At 37.8% G+C, this 17,781-nt stretch overlaps 1 protein-coding gene across 1 annotated transcript in view; it reads right to left on the reverse strand.

Annotated features, from left to right (window-relative positions):
- Positions 1-17,781, reverse strand: part of FBXL17 (F-box and leucine rich repeat protein 17) — a gene marked incomplete at its 5' end in the record, with an annotated part of 453,231 nt that overhangs the window by 414,452 nt on the left and 20,998 nt on the right. Inside the window, one exon of the mRNA XM_081090051.1 lies at positions 10,357-10,488. Coding sequence (XP_080946177.1) covers positions 10,357-10,488 — 132 coding nt within the window. The remainder of the gene's footprint in view (positions 1-10,356; positions 10,489-17,781) is intronic.

Here is a 17,781-nt window from a genome sequence, read left to right on the forward strand (position 1 = left end):
ACTATAAAAACATGGTAATAAACACCACAAATTTTCTATCCCCAAGAACACTCCTGAATAAACCACTTTTATCATATTCTAGAAACCAAAAATACTAAAATGCAACACCTACTAAAGAAAGATACTATATATTTTTTTTTAAATATATTTTATTGATTTTTTACAGAGAGGAAGGGAGAGAGATAGCGAGTTAGAAACATCGACGAAAGAGAAACATCGATCAGCTGCCTCCTGCACATCTCCTACTGGGGATGTGCCCGCAACCCAGGTACATGCCCTTGACCGGAATTGAACCTGGGACCTTTCAGTCCGCAGGCCGACGCTCTATCCACTGAGCCAAACCGGTTTCGGCGAAAAATACTATATTGATCTTGTCTGCAACCAAAATGTGGCTACACAAAATAAGAGACAATAAAAGGGTTTAAAAACAAGTAGATATCAAAGGAGAACAGACTTGATCTTTCATCTGGCTTTTCAACTTCTCAGCTACTAAAAACCAGAGAATGCAACCCAAGGAAAAGAATTTATCCGACACTCTCATAACTATTCTTTCTTCTACTTACTGCCCAGGGGGCAACCTCATGCCAGACCTTCAACAAGAACTTCAAGGAAAACAGAAAAGGAAGCCAACTCAGGTAATAGAAATAAGCAAAACTTGCAGCAAGAGCCCTAACCAGTTTGGCTCAGTGGATAGAGCGTCGGCCTGCAGACTGAAGGGTCCCAGGTTCGATTCCGGTCAAGAATAAAAATTAGTAACATGTGCCTTGGTTGCGGGGACATCCCCAGTAGGAGGTGTGCAGGAGGCAGCTGATCGATGTTTCTCTCTCATCAATGTTTCTAACTCTCTATCCCTCTCCCTTCCTCTCCGTAAAAAAATCAATAAAATATATTTTTAAAAAAACTTGCAGCAAGAATAGGAACAGTACTCACCAAACAGGATGCCTAGATAGGAGCATAACCTGCAGAGCTTTTGCATGAAGAGAGGATCACCTGGTGACAGCCCAAGGGGCATAGCACTTTCATGATAATGTACTTGTTTATAATAACTACAAGAAAATGCTGGAAAAGAAGCATCCTATCACCAGAAAGCCAGATTCAACGACAGTTTATAAATGATATTCAGAAAGGCAAAATAAAACAAAGCAAAACAACTAATTTTTACCCCCTTATTCCTACCCACTAAAATAATAACTGGTATTAAGTCTTGGAGTCTAAAACCCTAACAACTCATTACTGTAAAGAAAAATATAAGCCAAAATTTCTCCCTAGATCCAAACAATACATCTCACTTAGTGACTGACAGTCTTAAAAAGGTAACTAAAGAATATGTGCTCACAAATGACAGGCTTAATGTACTCCCAGCATCCCACTGCCAGCTAACCTTATAAAATTTATATCTGCTTAGACTAAAGACTGGGCTCTTTATCTCAACCAACCATCTCCTATTGCCAATACTTGAGCAAAAAGTCAGAGAGACAGTACTTATGTCTGAGAGATACTGCTGTTTGATTTGCCCCAAATCTCTTCCTGATTTTTTTAACATGCAGTTCCAAAAGAAAGTTAACAAAATTATTTTTTAAAAGGGATCTAAACTATAGAATATATAAGTAGAAAATAAGACCAGCAAAAAAATTCCAACACTAGGAATAACCTAACAACTATAAGTATTAAACTCAAAACAAATTGGATATTTTTAGTAAACCAGAATTTGATTCAGAAACAAATTTAAAACTATGTTAACACTATTTGGACTCTCCTATGTTTAACCATAATGAATTCTGCATTATTAACATTGGGTTATCTGTACTAGAGCTTTAATATCAGGCTAGTTTCCTCCTGAGATTCTGTTAGCATTTGAGCATCCCCTATCATCAGTTGGCAGGTCCCCAACATTTCTGAACTACTTGTAATATTACTAAACTAATATAATTAGGCAGGTAAACATGTGGGTAAAACAAAGAAAAATTATTTGGATATTACCTAAGTTACTACCTGCCCTCCATACCACACTGAGCGGGAGAAAGCACATGTACACACATTCATTCTTTATAATTTTCTATGCTTTTTAAATGATAAAATACAACTCACTTATGTTTTTAAAAAACCAGGACACCTGGTGGGTACAAAAGATATCCACAGAAGAAAAATACCAATAGATGTTTTTAAAAAGAGAGTGAGAGGTCAAGCTCTAGCAAAGAATAAAAATTAGTAACGTATTTCTTCCTCAAATTGAAAAATCAGCCAAATAACATTTTAACATTTTTCCAATGTATTTGTCTGCCAAATAACTAATGTCTTTAAAGTAAGTCGTTCAAAAATCACTTCAATAAAATAAAACTAACTTTATTAATGATTAGAAAGTACAAGTAAATGTAAGTTTGACAAGAAGAATAAAAATTATGTCCTAATATATCAGAACTGCATATTGTTAAAAACAATTGCCCTAATAAATATTCCTTGAGTACATTAATGACTGGCTAGATAAATCTGATACTTACGTAAAAAATGGCATCAATCATACAGTAACCAGATCAAAGAAATTTACTTACTAGAAAAGTAAAAAAAAAAACTACTGACTGCATATTTCAGCTATTTTTCAACCTTTTATTTATATACTCAAATTCATCTTCTTTCAAAGCAGTTCCCAAAATATTTGAAGGAGTATGCTTTTAAAAGCATGTTTAGTTCAGTAGTAACCCATTTGTCACTAAACTAACATACACTGAATATCTATTATGTGCCAACATGACGGGGGGGGGGGGGGGGGGATAAGATAAAAAGACAATTAGATACCTTCCTGCCCTCAAAAGAGTTGACAATCTATCAGAAAGCTACACCTGTGAATCATGATCTCAATTACACATGACAGTTTGTCATGATCTTGCAATAATTTGAAAACATACATATCTTAGCTCCCTATAATTACATTTTTAGGTATATATATCCTAGAGAAATTCTTTACAAATAAGCACAAGAATTTTATCACAACGCTGCCTATGATGATGAAATACCAGAAGCAATGTTAAGTCCTTCAATAGGGAATGAATAAACAGGACATATATTCATATATAGAACACTAACAGTTAAAAAGAATGAGTTACATATTAATTATGGCTGGCTCTCAAAAACAAAAGAAAAATGCAAATTACATACTGATATATACTTTGTAAGACCAGATATTTAACCAGATGACATCAGACATAAACTATATGTGACTACAAACTAAACAATACAATACTGTTGTTCACAGTATCATGTATGTTAAAGTTTTTTTTATATTTAAAGCATTTTGGATCATCCTAGTAGTTGCTTCTAAAAGGATAGTAAGCCCCGACCGGTGTGGCTCAGTGGTTGAGCATTGACCTATGAACCAGATTCGATTCCTGGTCAGGGCACATGCCGCTGTCAAGGCTCAAGCCCCAGTAGGGGGCATGCAGGAGGTAGCCAATCAATGATTCTCTCTCATCATTGATGTTTCTATCTCTCTCTCTCTCCGTCTCCCTTTCTCTCTGAAATCAATAAAAATACATTTAAAAATAAAAGGATAAAGTAAGATGACATTGGATGCAAAACAACAAAGACTTACAGTTTATCTCTTTCCTAATTCAAGAAGAAGAAACAAATTAACAAAATGTGAATAATTGCCAATGTTTGTATAATGGGCATATGAGTGTTGTTATCCTTTCTAGTATTCTGTATTTTCCCTAATTTCTCAAAATTTAAAAAATAACTTATAAACCCAAAAATATGATCATGCTCACATTTGGTGAAATCCCATGCTATAAACCCCATTACTTAGAGATATCCAAATTCCTGAGCATAAGACTTCAGAAACTAACAACCTGGTCACTACCTTCCTTTACAGACCCAAATATTAACATTTCCCCGACCCACACTGCCTGCAAGCTAATCTTACTGTAACATACACTACTTATTAGACATTCCATATATTTTCCTGATGCCTGTCTTTGTTAATGCTGTTTCTCCCAATTGCTATCACTTTTCCCCAGAAAATGTTTGCTTCACAATCATCATATTGCTATATATCATTCAAGACCCAGTTCAAATGTCACCTACTATTTACAGAATTACCCATTCCTCCCTTACCTCTCGCACAAGTAACTATTTTTACAATTGGCACTTCCATAGCACTTAAGCCTAGACCAAAATCTCCTCTCTTTGGCAGTATAACTCTTTTTTAATTTCTCAACACCTCTCATATGTGCCTGGCACATAGTAGGTATTCAAATGTTAACTAAATTGAATGAACGTTTGAAATAGAGTTAAAATTTCTGTTAAATATGCTGAACAAAAATGAAATGGTATTAGCATCTGAATCTAAATTTCACACAAAAATATAAAATGCTATGACTTTGCAAAGTAAAAATTTTTACATAAAGAGTGTAATTCTACTATTAAGTTAATTATGTCCATATTTGTACAAGATCAAGATCAACATTAAGCACTATCTTGAAGAGAGTTTTCTCCTTTGATAATTTTACTAATTTTCCCAGAAAAGATTTTAATATATCTCCATTGGTACTTACAGCTTCCCCTGAAATCAGTTGTCATCCTAGCAAAAAATCTTCTGCTCATGGCAATAATTAACTTCTTCCTTTGATGTCTCACACTACCTGTCAGTGTTTTAAAGGGAGATAATGCCTTTTGGAAATTACTGCTTGGTTCAAAGACATATGGATTAGCCCCATCTGTAATGTATCCATGCAAATCAAAGGGGCTTGGGGACAAAGGTTGGGAATCTAATAGCTCTGGGTTAGAATCTTAACTTTGACATTTAGCTATTGTTATTTAATCTCTCTAAGCCTCAATTTACTCATCTGTAAAATGGAATAAAAACAAGCTACTGCTTATGGTAGTTGTGAGGATTAATTATTTACAATTGCATAGTGCCTGATACATTATAAATACTCCATAAAAAGTAACTACTAGTAACTATTTTTTTAAATCAACAAATGACAGCAAGATCCATAAATTCAGTATACAATAAAATGCATCTCAGTATCTTTAGGTGGCCTCCTTTAGAATGCCACATTCATACATCACTGCTCACTGGAAACTACACTCTGTGTGCAAGTAAATACCTCATCCATTAAGAGGGTAAAGGGCGCCCTGGCTGGAGTGGCTCAGGTGGTTGGGCACTGTCCCATGCACCAAAAGGCTGCTGGTTCGATTCCTAGGTTATGAGCTCAATCCGTGGTAGGGGTGTGCAGGAGTCAGCCGATCAATGTTATGCTCTCCCTCTCCCTACCCCTCTCTCTAAAACCCAATAAAAAATATTTCCAAAAAAACATAAGGGAAGAGGCAATGAAGGTGAATATCTACTCTGGGAGGCTTTGGAGGCTAACATGAAAATAGAATCCCTCACAAATATAAATTATTTATGTCTGAGGTTACAAGTAAACTTACCTCACAAGGAATGCTTGAGAAGTAAGATAGCAGTGTAGGGGGAGAACCGAGGGGAGGAGAGGACCAAATCCTTTACTATATGAACTGTGAGTGGAAAAGTAAAGGAATGAAGAAACACATATAATACTGAGTTAACTACTACTATTTAGGCTTTGATGCAAATGTTTACCTTACATAGCCCAGCTGATGGTAACATGACCACCAGCCTATTTACTTCACTGTTGTAAGAGCCTCAAATCAAAGCAAGCAGCAAAAAATAATTAAACTGCAGGTAAGCTAATGGGTGATGTTAGGCACTGACACAGCCCAATTCAAACTGGTAGGCTCCAGAAAGTAAACTCTGGTAGGGAGAGGAAGAAAAGTAACCCTTATTGAAGATGTCCTGTTTGGGACCATGACACACATTTGGTACTTTCCCTCTTAATTTCACTTAGTCTGATCCTCACAAGAGCATGTTTGTAGTAGTATTATATCCTTTCTGCAAACAAGGAAAAGAACGTACAAAATTTAAGATCACCCAAATCAAAGGAGTAAGAAACTGCAGGATCAAGGAACGAACTGAGCTCAGTTTGATTCACACAAGGCTTTTGCCTCAATTACCCCTCAGATGCTTCCAGCCTGGAAGAAAGCCTGGAGCTGAATTTAGATCCTATGTCATCAGTATAAGCCTCCAAAGGATAATAAAATTAAAAACAATAAAAAACAATGTTACAAATAATGTTACAGCAGCAGCCAAAGGACTCTAGGAGATGTCACAGAATTATAACACCAGTAAAAAAAAAACAATTCACCGGAAGGTTGAAATAAAATACAAGGTCATAATTAACTTTCAGGAAAATCAAATTTTAATCAGGAAACATTTCCCTAAAACTTCCTAAAATCCATTCATAATACAGTACTAATTTCTTGATATTTCAGAAATCTACAATAGGTCCCAACTCTACAAAGCAGAAAATATTTTTTAAAACAATAACAAATACACACAACACATATAATCTAGTATCAAATATGATGACCATGGGACTCAGGATAGAAGCTATTTTCATAATAATTCATAAAATCTTCGGAAAGTACTTTAAAACATGAGATTGGATAACAAATGACAATATATCTGACCCCATCATTTTACAACTTAATAAAAAGCTGGCCAAAGAGCTCCTCTGTTCAAAAAGTAGAGAAGCAGAATTTGAAGCAAAGAAAGAAGCAGAGATAATATACTTAATGATGTTCCTAGACCATCGATAACTATACACGCAAACTAAATATGCCTTTTAAATAATTTTGGAGCAAGTATTGCACAGGAGTGATATGAAAGCTATCGCCAGAAACAGGGAAATTATGTATATAATATGCTAGACCCTCACTATAGTTTGTATTCCTCACATCTATTTCTAGATTCTATACAAGAGTTTTATAGTGAATGCAAAATACATCCATGTAGGTACATGGCACCCCTCTAACTCAAAAATGACTAAAACAGAAACTCATTCTCTTTTCAAAAGATTTTAGATGTAAATCCTCAACTCTGCCTCACCATAATTCATTAGTCTTAAAATGTCAAGTCACTGTCCTCAATTTCCATCTGAATGAAAGTTTTCCCTTTGGTAAATACAGGCATCCTTCCCCTATTCTAAAGTTTATCTTACTTAAACCAGTGCCACAAATAAGGATATTTGAATATCTTGCTACTTTGTGTAAAATAGAAAGTTCATCTTTTAACATTCTAGCTGCACCTAATAATTCAAATTATTTCAACAAAAAATTTACTATTAAAACAACCTAAAGACCAAAAATTAAAAATAAACCATAATATCTGCACAAACTGTGTAAAAAGCATTACATCTTGATAGTTATATCAAAGACACAAAAAGCTGACACTGAAATACACAAAGGCAATGCTGCCATCTAAAGGCCAAGATATAACATGGGGAAAGTATACTCAGTCAAATATTTCCAATGTATAAAAACAATCAATTGGATATTTTAAAATCAACAAAGTTTATATTTAAATAAAAACACTATGCTATGATGCTACATAGCATAGATGCTACATAGACTGCACAACAAAACTCTAAGACTCTTTTGAGAAAATTCAATTTAATAAGAGTTATTAGCAAAATAACTTGGTTGATTAATATCTGCACTGATTAAATTATGTTGGCATCCTTACAGACACAGTATTCTCCTAAATGTTTCTATTAGTTGTTAATTTAAAGTTTTTGTCCTATTTAACCATGTCTATATTTCCTATTTGTAATGACATGCAATATCAATTATATATCTGCATATATAAATATTATTTGCGTTTAACCACTTTTATTTCTACTTACCCAGTTTTAAATATTCATTATTAAATGACTAATAATAACACTTATCAGAGTTAAACAAACCAACTACTTAAAATTATAGTTTTGCAAGTAATTCAAGTATTTCTCCTTATTTCATAAATTCCCAAAACACAAAGCAAAGTTCCTATGGAAGGTTAGTTATCAATAACTCAATTGTCCAATATAAAGAGTTCAAATTATTCTAAATTTTTCTTTCTATGAATCTTAAATTGGAAAAAAAAACTTTATTAAACTGAACTTTAATATCTGGTGAAATTACTTCAAGCTTCCAATAGAATCAAATATTTACTATATAACCCTATATACAAAACTGATTCCCTTGGCATTTAAATATATAACAACTTTTTAATGGCACACAATATTAGGAAAAATCTAATGTGAATATAACTAGAACCTTCAAAACACACAGTTATAAAAAACACTAGAGGCCCAAATTCATGCACCAGTGGAGGTCCCTTGGCCTGGCCTTCAGGATCAGGCTGAAAGCAGCTCTCCAATATTCCCCGAGGGGTCCCGGATTGTGAGAGGGCACAGGCCAGGCCAAGGAACCCCACTGGTGCACAATCAGGACCAGGGAGGGACGCAGAAAATTGGCCAGCTCGGGAGGGGCTGCGGGAGGGCTCCAGGGCGTGTCTGGCCCGTCTCACTCAGTCCCAATCGGCTGGACCCCAGGAGCAAGCTAACCTACTGGTCAGAGCATCTGCCCCCTGGTGGTCAGTGCACGTCATAGCAAGCAGTTGAACAGCCTTAGTATATCATTAGCATATAACATTTTGATTGGTTGAACGGCCAACCAATATGACACTTAACATATTAAGCTTTTATCATATAACATATACAGTTAATTCCTTTGGGAAGCCACTAAAATTTTAATGTGTCAAAAAAAATGTTTCTCTGTGTTTAATCAACAAGAAAACAAATATTCACTCAACAAATTATTCCCATTATGTGATAAATACAAAAATTTTAAGTTGGGATTACCATCCTTAAATTTATCTTGAGTGTAAAGTGGAAACCAATAGACAATAAATACAGTCATAACCTCATAAAACTACTAATTTTTCAGGTGCCAGAGTTTGTACTAGACAACTTAGGACATTATGTCATTTAATCTGCAAAGCCACAATGAGCAAAAGAACAAGTATTAACCTCATTTGCAAATGAGGCTCAGAGAGATTAAGTAACTTTCCCAGACTCACAAAGCAAGTAAGTGAATACCAGGATTCAAACCCAGAAGACCTTATTCTCTCTACAAGATCATACTGCCGCAGTAGTAATTATTAAGTTTATACTAAATGTAGTAAAGAGTGAAATATTTTTACCATATAATTTCAGAGATAAATATAATTGTAGTAATAAAAGCATTTACTTTTAATTCATAGTGTTTCAATATTTCTAACTAGAATCTTTTAAAATAGCACTGTCTTATTTGAATTGATGGTGCTTCTAGAAACCTTTCAAACCTTACATTAACATATAAGACGTATTTATCAAATTTTATAAACTAACTCAATGGGGCAACAAAAAGATCTCTTTATTTTGGGGAGACAATTAGAAAGCAAATCTTCTTTGTAAATATTCTATATATTCAAGGCCATTTTGCCTATTTTAAAGTGCACCTTTTTTCAGCATTGAAAATTATACTAGTACCTCCCCAGGGACAACTGTTTCTGTTAACTTGTACTATGTATCTATTAAATCAAAATAAAATGGATTTGAAATATTATTCAGTCCTAAAAAAGAAATGAATCTCTGTCACATGCTACAGGGATGAACCATGAAATTATGCTAAGTGAAAGAAGCCAGACACAAAAAAACACGTGTGATTCTATTTACATGAGATGTCTAGAACTGGCAAATCCACAGAGAATAGAAAGTAGACTGCCAGTTTCCAGGGGCTGAAGAAAGGGAGAAGTGGGTAATGATGGCTAATGAGCATAGGGTTTCTTTTTGGGGTGATGAAAATATTCTAGAACTGGTGAAGATGATTGCACAACTTTGTGAATATACTAAAATCACTGACTTAATACACTTTAAAAAGATGAATTTTATGATATGTGAATTATATCTCAATAAAAGAAAACGAAATGGCTTTAAATATATTACACATAATACATTAAGGGTGAATAGATTATACACGTGTGTGCTTAAAATATAAAGTTTATGTAATTGCTAAGATTATTTACCTCAATTTATTGAATCCCATTTTTATCATATTTAGTTAAAGACTCTACTTTTAAGTGTACAACTTTCTGATTAAAAAATCCTAAATATCCTGAATTATTACAATCTCTAGGAGAATCCGAAGAAACTACAACCACATACTTGTATTTGACGACTGAACTTTAATTTTTCCAATATACCTGAGTGGTCGACTGTCATGCAAGTGCCACATACAAGCACCTATACAGCTGGAGAATCAATCTGTAAAATCATTGTTTTGAGACAATTCTTCTCCTAGGTAATATTTGCCTCTAAACAACCAAAAATAATAAGTAGAAGAAAATTTATAAGCTAAGTTCTAAGGAATAATAAAGGTAAGAAACAAAATTAAAAACACAAAAATGATATAAGCACTTACTAATTTGTTTTCCTGCATGTATATTCTTTGCAATTTCAGACAGCCCTTAGCTATGACGATCATGCCTTCATCTGAGATCTTGTAACACTGGCCGAAATGAATATCTTTGAGTTCTCTGCATTTTGAGCCCAGCTGTAAACAAAAAGAGTTGGCCAAATGCTTAGAAAATAACAAAGGTAACGTATTTCTAGCAATACCAAAGTTAAATAATTGTTTATAAACTACTTTTAAAATAAAATACAAGTAGTCTATAATTTAAAACAGTTGTGTAAGCCTTTCCACCTTCTAATCTACTTCCTTGCTTCAACTATTGTATGCCCTCCTACGTGCCTAGATTGCTTAACACTTCATATCTTTATTTCTCTTGAAATAAAGAGTGTAAATTAGTAATAAAAATTTTCCTAGAGGATTACTTACCATTTCTATCAGTTATAGTGTTACACTGAGTGGGACATCAGAAAAAGAAATAAAACAAAGGTCCCGCACACAGACACTAGGGGGGTGAGGCATGTGCAGGGGGTGGGGGTGGCCGGGGAGTGGTCAATGGGGGGAAAAGGAGACAATAAAGAATTTTTTTAAAAAAACAACAAAGGTCCAGTAAGTGAAGGAAAGTACCAGTGAGTCAAAGAATGTAATTCATGATATTCTAGTTCTACTTCTGATTGCCCCAATGAATTATTTCTGTCCTTCGGCTCAATTACTCTGAAAACGAAAGAAGGCTGAATATGCTACCGCTAATACTCTAGTTAGGACTAGTGATTTCCTAATTGAAATCCCAACTGTACCTTAAATAATTAATGAACAAGCACAATGCTCCCATTTAAAAGCATTTAGTATCACAAAGAACAAATTACATGTATTTATTTTGAAAATCTACAGTGGAGGTTAGATCATCAAAACAAACTATCAGAAACTTACTTTAATAACAATCTATATATCAGAAATTAACAAAGTTACATAAAAACATTAAAACCCAGTGTTGGCAAGCATTCAAAGTACGTTAATAACCACTGGTAAGAGTGTAAATTAGTAATAAAAATTTTCCTAAAGGACTACTTACCATAAATTTAAAAAATACTAAAATGGGCCTAAAAAACACATGACTCTTTCTAAAGATATACTAAAAAATTAACTAAAGAGGGATGGATAATTGGATAGATATATAGTAAAGTTAAGCATATTAAAATGTTAATTATATAATCTAAGTAGTGGATACATAAGTGTTTATTGTAAAATTCAAATTTTCCATATACTTAAAATTTTTCCTAATAAACTCTTGGAATAATCAATCAAAGGTGTGTCAACAAGATTTAGCTATAAGAAATTAGCAGAAGAAAAATGTTTTTAAGTAGTAAAAAATAGAAATAACCTAAAGGTATGAATAAGGGTGCTTTCATAAAATCATTATATAGCCAATACAATTGAAGTATACACAACAAACAAAAATAAAAAACTTTACACAAGTTTTTATAGTATAATCCAATTTTATCTGAATAACAGGACATCTGATATGTTGCTAGATGAGGAAAATCTTAAGGATAATGGTGAAGGTCAACTACCAAAGCAAGAGAGCTTATATACAAGAAGTCCACCCTGAAGCTCAGGAAAATCTGCTTTAAGAATATAAATTTTCACCCTTGCTGGTTTGACCCATTGGATAGAGCATCGGCCTGCGGACTGAAGGGTCCCAGGTTCGATTCCAGTCAAGGGCACCTACTTGGGCTGCAGGTTCGACCCCCAGTCTTGGTCAGAGCACATGAGGGAAGCAACCAATCAATGTGTCTCTCTCACACTGATGTTTGTTTCTCTCTCTCTCTCTCTCTCTCTCTCTCTCTCTCTCTCTCTCTCCCCCCCCCCCTCTCTTCCACTCTCTCTAAAAATCAATGGAAAAATATCCTCAGATAAGGATTAACAAAAATAAATACATAAGTGAAGATAAATGTTGAGTAAGTATCTTCATATAGATATGCTAATGCAACTGGGGAAAAGCTCTAGGCTCCATTAGTATCTATATAATAAAAGCCCAGCGACCATTACGGCAGATTGATCGGAATGGCCAGTTGCTATGATGCACCAGCCGCACGGGCTGCCACCAGAGCTGCTGTCGAGCCTGAGAGGTCCAGAGCCAGTTGCGCGGCCACTGCTAAGGTGCTGGTAAAGAAGAACGTGAAGGTGGCCAGCATGAGTGTGCAGCTTGAGATTAAGGCTCTGTGGGACGAATTCAATCAGCTGGGCACCGAGATGATCGTCACCGGGGCTGGCAGGTCAGGGTGCCCCTCTCCCTGCTGCGACCCTCCCCACATGCCACATGGTGCAGTTTCAGGCAGTGGGCTTTGGCCCGATCCACATGAGCAAAACTGAGAAACGGGGTGCGGGGCATGGCCTGGCCATCTGTGGGCCCCTCGTGGCACGGGCCAGCTCCTTCGCTCTCCAAGTCTGGCTCTAGCAACAGTCGCCTGGCATGCCAGGCCAGAGGGTATTGCTTGGGAGGCCAGGAAGGCGGTGGACCTCCACCCGACCAGCAGCCCAGGACCTGGCACCACCAGAAACAGACCAGCTCAGAGCACACCAAGCTTGGGGGGAAGGCAGCCACCTGTGAGGGGCCTTGCCACCAGCCGGATCCCAGTGGATCCCACCTCGAAGGAAACTCAGTCTTTGGTTCCTTAGTTCAGTCTATCCTGGCTAACGAGGAGCAGCTGGGCACATTTTAGGAGAGAATCAAGACTCTGAAACAGTGTGTTCTGTTCTGTGAAGATTGTAACCCAGTTGTCTTAGACCTAAATTCCGGGTGATTGTGGGGCCTGGCTCTGCCACTGGGGCCCACATCTTCCAATTGGCATGTATTTGTTGTAAGGGCCCAAAGAGAAGAAGAGGAACAAGTTTTTCAATGCAATGGATTTGACCAACAGACAAATGGGAGGGCTGGGCTGTGTCTAATGTACACACAGAGACACCAGCTCTGAGTCCAAAGGGAGCTCCGGGCCTGTTTGCAGAGCATTCTGGTTGTTTCTGTTTCCTTGCTGAGGCCATCTTCCCTGGGAAGCCTGGGGCCCATGCTCAGCTCCAGCTCAGTGGGTCTTCAGGCCCCTCCCCCCAGTCGGCCCCGCCCCCGATCGGTCCCCCCACCCTGGTCAGGGACAAGGACAGCCAACCTCCCATGGCCCTTCTCCCTGGCCGGCCCAGCCCGATCAGCTGTGATTAGGCGAGCCGGCCAGACCCCATCTGTGCACAAATTCATGCACTGGGCCTCTAGTTAAGACTATAAAAAACTAAAGTGAAGGGAACAAGGGGGCATTCATTAATTTCAATAAAAACAAAATTCTAAAGAGATAAAGGTCGGTTACATAATTGTAAAATGTACACACTGAATACTTATTTAACCAAAACTATAACGGAATGATGTTGGAAAGAGAAGGAAGGATCAGTGAGCTAAATCCTCCACTTCCATAGCTAGACATCAGTACAGTTGTTCTAAAAGGAACAAAGCAAGAAAATGCAGACATGGAAGGAAAATGCTTCTTCTGGAGGAGGTCAATTAGTCTAATTGACTAGTTAGTTTGTGTTTAATAAACTGGATATATTCAGCTCCTTTCATCCTTCACCTTGGGAACAAACCGCCCACAGGAAGCAAGCAACCTCCACTTCTACAGTGGCAGGCTCTGCTGGTCTGGCCCATCTGATCAGTGACACGGATGGCTAGACCCAGCCTTTAGTGTCACTGCAGAAACTGGTGTTCTCTTTTAGACATAACAGGAAAGACTGCATCACTGCTATCTGCACTAATCACTATTACCCTACCACAAGTGTCCTAATGTTCCAGACCATCCAGCATTGAGTTAACAATCATATTTAACTCGATTACTAAACAACATTTTCCAACCTAGTTTTTCTGAGTAATAAAGTTGATACTTTTCCTCTGTCACTATTCCTTTATCTTATTTGTCAATTTGTTCAGATCCTAGGCAATAAAGAGACCTCAATACTTAGTGCACCCACCAGGACTGTTGAGAAATAGAAGAATAGAATCTACATAAAGGGAGTGATGAAGGTATTCTTGTAGGTTCTTAGACGTCAGTGTGTGTAGATAGCATGGTGGAGTCTCATGTTAAGACAGGTAAAGTCATATTCCTGCAGCCTGAGCAAGAGATTTAAGCTGATTGCCCTCATGTTTTGGTCTAGCTGCCCTCAAAGGACATTAGCAGCATGGGAGCCCAAACCACTTATTAGGGGAAAATGCCTCATTTATAATTATAACTGCTGTCATTTAGTCTCCCTGCAGAAACTGATGCTCTGATTTAGACCTAATAGGCAAGACTGCATCTGCATGAGTGCTTTCTGCACTAATCACCATTACCCCAACCACAAATGTCCTAATGTTCCAGACTATCCAGGCACCAGAGTCGATCATTATACCCAGGTATTTTCCAGTTTTGCTGATGTGTTCAAATGTCTCAATGGTGCAACCATCTGTCTATCACCCACAAAGAAAACATTCAGAGGGCACCAACCAAACCCTGTAAGAATATTCCTGTTAAATATGCCCTGAATTTAACACAATTAGTCCTCTACCTAATAGTAGTATAACTCTGCTAAATACATCATTCTCTCTCCAGGAAAATAGTGCTAAAGACATTTTAGCTCTGTCCCTGACAAAATGGTGAGATGTTAGTAAGACCCCTAGCCTCCAACTGAGGCACCAAACAGGTACCTCAGAGCCAGGCCCTGGAGTTAGGCCTTGTCTAGACTCGTGGTTGGCAAACCGCGGCTTGCGCGACACATGCAGCTCTTTGGCCCCTTGAGTGCGGCTCTTCCACAAAATACCACATGGGGGCACGCACATACAGTGCGATTGAAACTTCGTGGCCCATGCGCAGAAGTAGGTATTTTGTGGAAGAGCCACACTCAAGGGGCCAAAGAGCAGCATGTGGCTCGCGAGCCGCGGTTTGCTGAGTCGCAATTTGCCGACCACTGGAGACCATCCAAGTTAGAGAGGTTTGGGAAAGACCTTGGGCTTTTCATAGATCTACCATATGAAACATAAAACTGAGTGTAAACAAGATCAAGGTGATCATCCAGTAATTGCAATGCCTTTTTTTTTAAATAAAATCAATGTCTGGTTTCCAGACCAGCACGTAAAGAATTTAGAAGCTGCCACACCATCCTAACAATAAATAAAAAACTGCACTGAAAAATCAACAACTCTCCTTATATCCATCAAAAAATGTTACAGGGAACACCACTGCCCCACCACTGGAGAGAGAACAAAAAGTGGATGCACAGAATCACAACTTGCAAGGCAGACACCAGCCATAGAACAAACCTCCCTCTGCAGGAGCTAGTGCCAGGGAAGGAAACCCTCAGCCATAAGTGCTCTCCTCCTGTGTCAAATAAATAATTTTATTTATTTTTTCCTAGCAAGAAGTCAGTACCTAAAGAATCTACAAGCACCTCAGCTATTATATCCGTAATACTTCCTATCCTACTAAGGAACACTCTGAAATGCGAAGTAATCATCAGATAAGAACACCTTTCTGGTTGATGTCCTCTGGATGTATAGCACCTCTCACGTGGGTTGGATACTGGAAAACTGCTGCCTGAGGGCCCTTCCAGGGAAAGGAGGTTATTAACTTTGTGGAATTTGACTCCCACAACAGCTCTCCATTCACACTCTGCCTGTACTTCGTTGCTACTTGTATCTGACACTCTACAATCCTAACTATTCACCCCAGAAAATGGGGGACCTAAAACATAGAACCCCAGGTTGTCACTTTAAGATGGTCTAAATTGTTATCAATACCATTCTAGTATCTGGTTCTCTAGGAAAAGTACAAATCAGAGGCCTCCTCTAACTCAAGAACAACTATGTGTCAAGGGCACCCACCAGTCAACCCAGAAGGAAAGTATTTAATGAAGTGGGTGTTGGTAGCCACTTTACTTAAAAGAAGCCAGCCCAGCCCGGCCAATGTGGCTCAGTGGTTGAGCAACAACCCAGGCATTGAGAAGTCGCCAGTTCAATTACCAGTCAGGGCACATGCCCAGGTTTCCAGCTCTATCCCCAGCAGGGGGTGTGCAGGAGACAGCCGATCAATGTTGATGTTTCTCTCTCATCAATGTTTCTCTCTCTCTCTCTCTCTCTCTCTCTCTCTCTCTCTCTCTCTCTCTCTCTCTCTCTCTCAAATTAATAAAAACCTATTTTTTAAAAAGAAGCCAGCCCAGCCCTTGTCAAGTAGCCCATTTGGTTAGAGTGTCATCCCAACATGCCAAGGTTGTTGGTTTGATCTCCACTGAGGACAGATACAAGAAACAACAAATGAATGTATAAATAAGTGAGTAAGTCAATATTTCTTTCTCTCTCTCTCTCTCTCTCTCTCTCTCTCTCCCTCTCATCAAATAAATATTTTTTTTAAATCAAAACACTGCCCTGGCTGGATGGCTCAATTGGTCAAGCATCATCCCATACACCAAAAGGTTGTGGGTTTGATTCCTGCTCAGGACACATACCTCAATTGTGGGTTCAATCCCTGGTACATGCCCTTGACTGGGAATTGAACCCACAGCCATTCAATGCACAGGCCAATGCTCTAACCACTGAGAAACACCAGCCAGGGCTCTACCAGTGTTCTGACAAATATTTTCTTGAATGCCAAGAGCTTAAACACAACACCAGATAAAATTTAAAATATACACACACCCCAAAAAAATACTTCCCCTAGTCCTTACAGACAGGTTCTGTGTTGGGGTCCTCCTTCAACACTCAGCAATGCCGTTTACAACACTGCATTGGTCTTCACTTCCAAGGCAGTTCCATGTCTTCCCAAGTCTTTCCCAAGCATTAGTTCTGCCCTAGAACATATATTCCTATGGCTTTCTAAATGCCCCCATATATATACTGGCATCTCTGATTGCCCTAATTTCCCAAAGGAATTCTCTCCCTGGCTTTTCCTCTCAGAACATAGGTGATCTACTGCATAAATCAGCCATAATCTGTTGTCCCAAGCATCTGAAGGGTTTTGTTTTTGTTTTGTTTTTTTCATTTGTCTCACAATGGTTTCAATCAATGGCTACTGTTTTTCCACCATGAATAAATTCTGAATTGGGTGAAACAGATCTGAGCACCATGCATCAGTTCCTCAAGAAGCTCCAGGCAGCTTAGAAAACACAAATAGAGTCATTCGTCTCCCTCTGGAATTAGGAACCTCAGTCCCATACTGGGTACGTGAGCTGCTGTCTTCAAACCTGCTGCCAAGCTGGGGAAGGTGTGGAGCACTGATAAGTCAAAACGCCACAAAGCTTTCCCACCACTGTCAGTGCCCTTTTCTTGGTTAAGCATTCACTTGTTTGCTACAAAGCACTGTTAGTTTTCCAGAGTGCTGGCAAAGTTGGTTCTAACAGTTTCTGCTTGTTTCTTCATGTTTCTGTGGAGAA

This window comes from Myotis nattereri (genome assembly GCF_964212035.1).
Source record: "Myotis nattereri genome assembly, chromosome: 4".
Taxonomy (NCBI): Eukaryota; Metazoa; Chordata; class Mammalia; order Chiroptera; family Vespertilionidae; genus Myotis; species Myotis nattereri.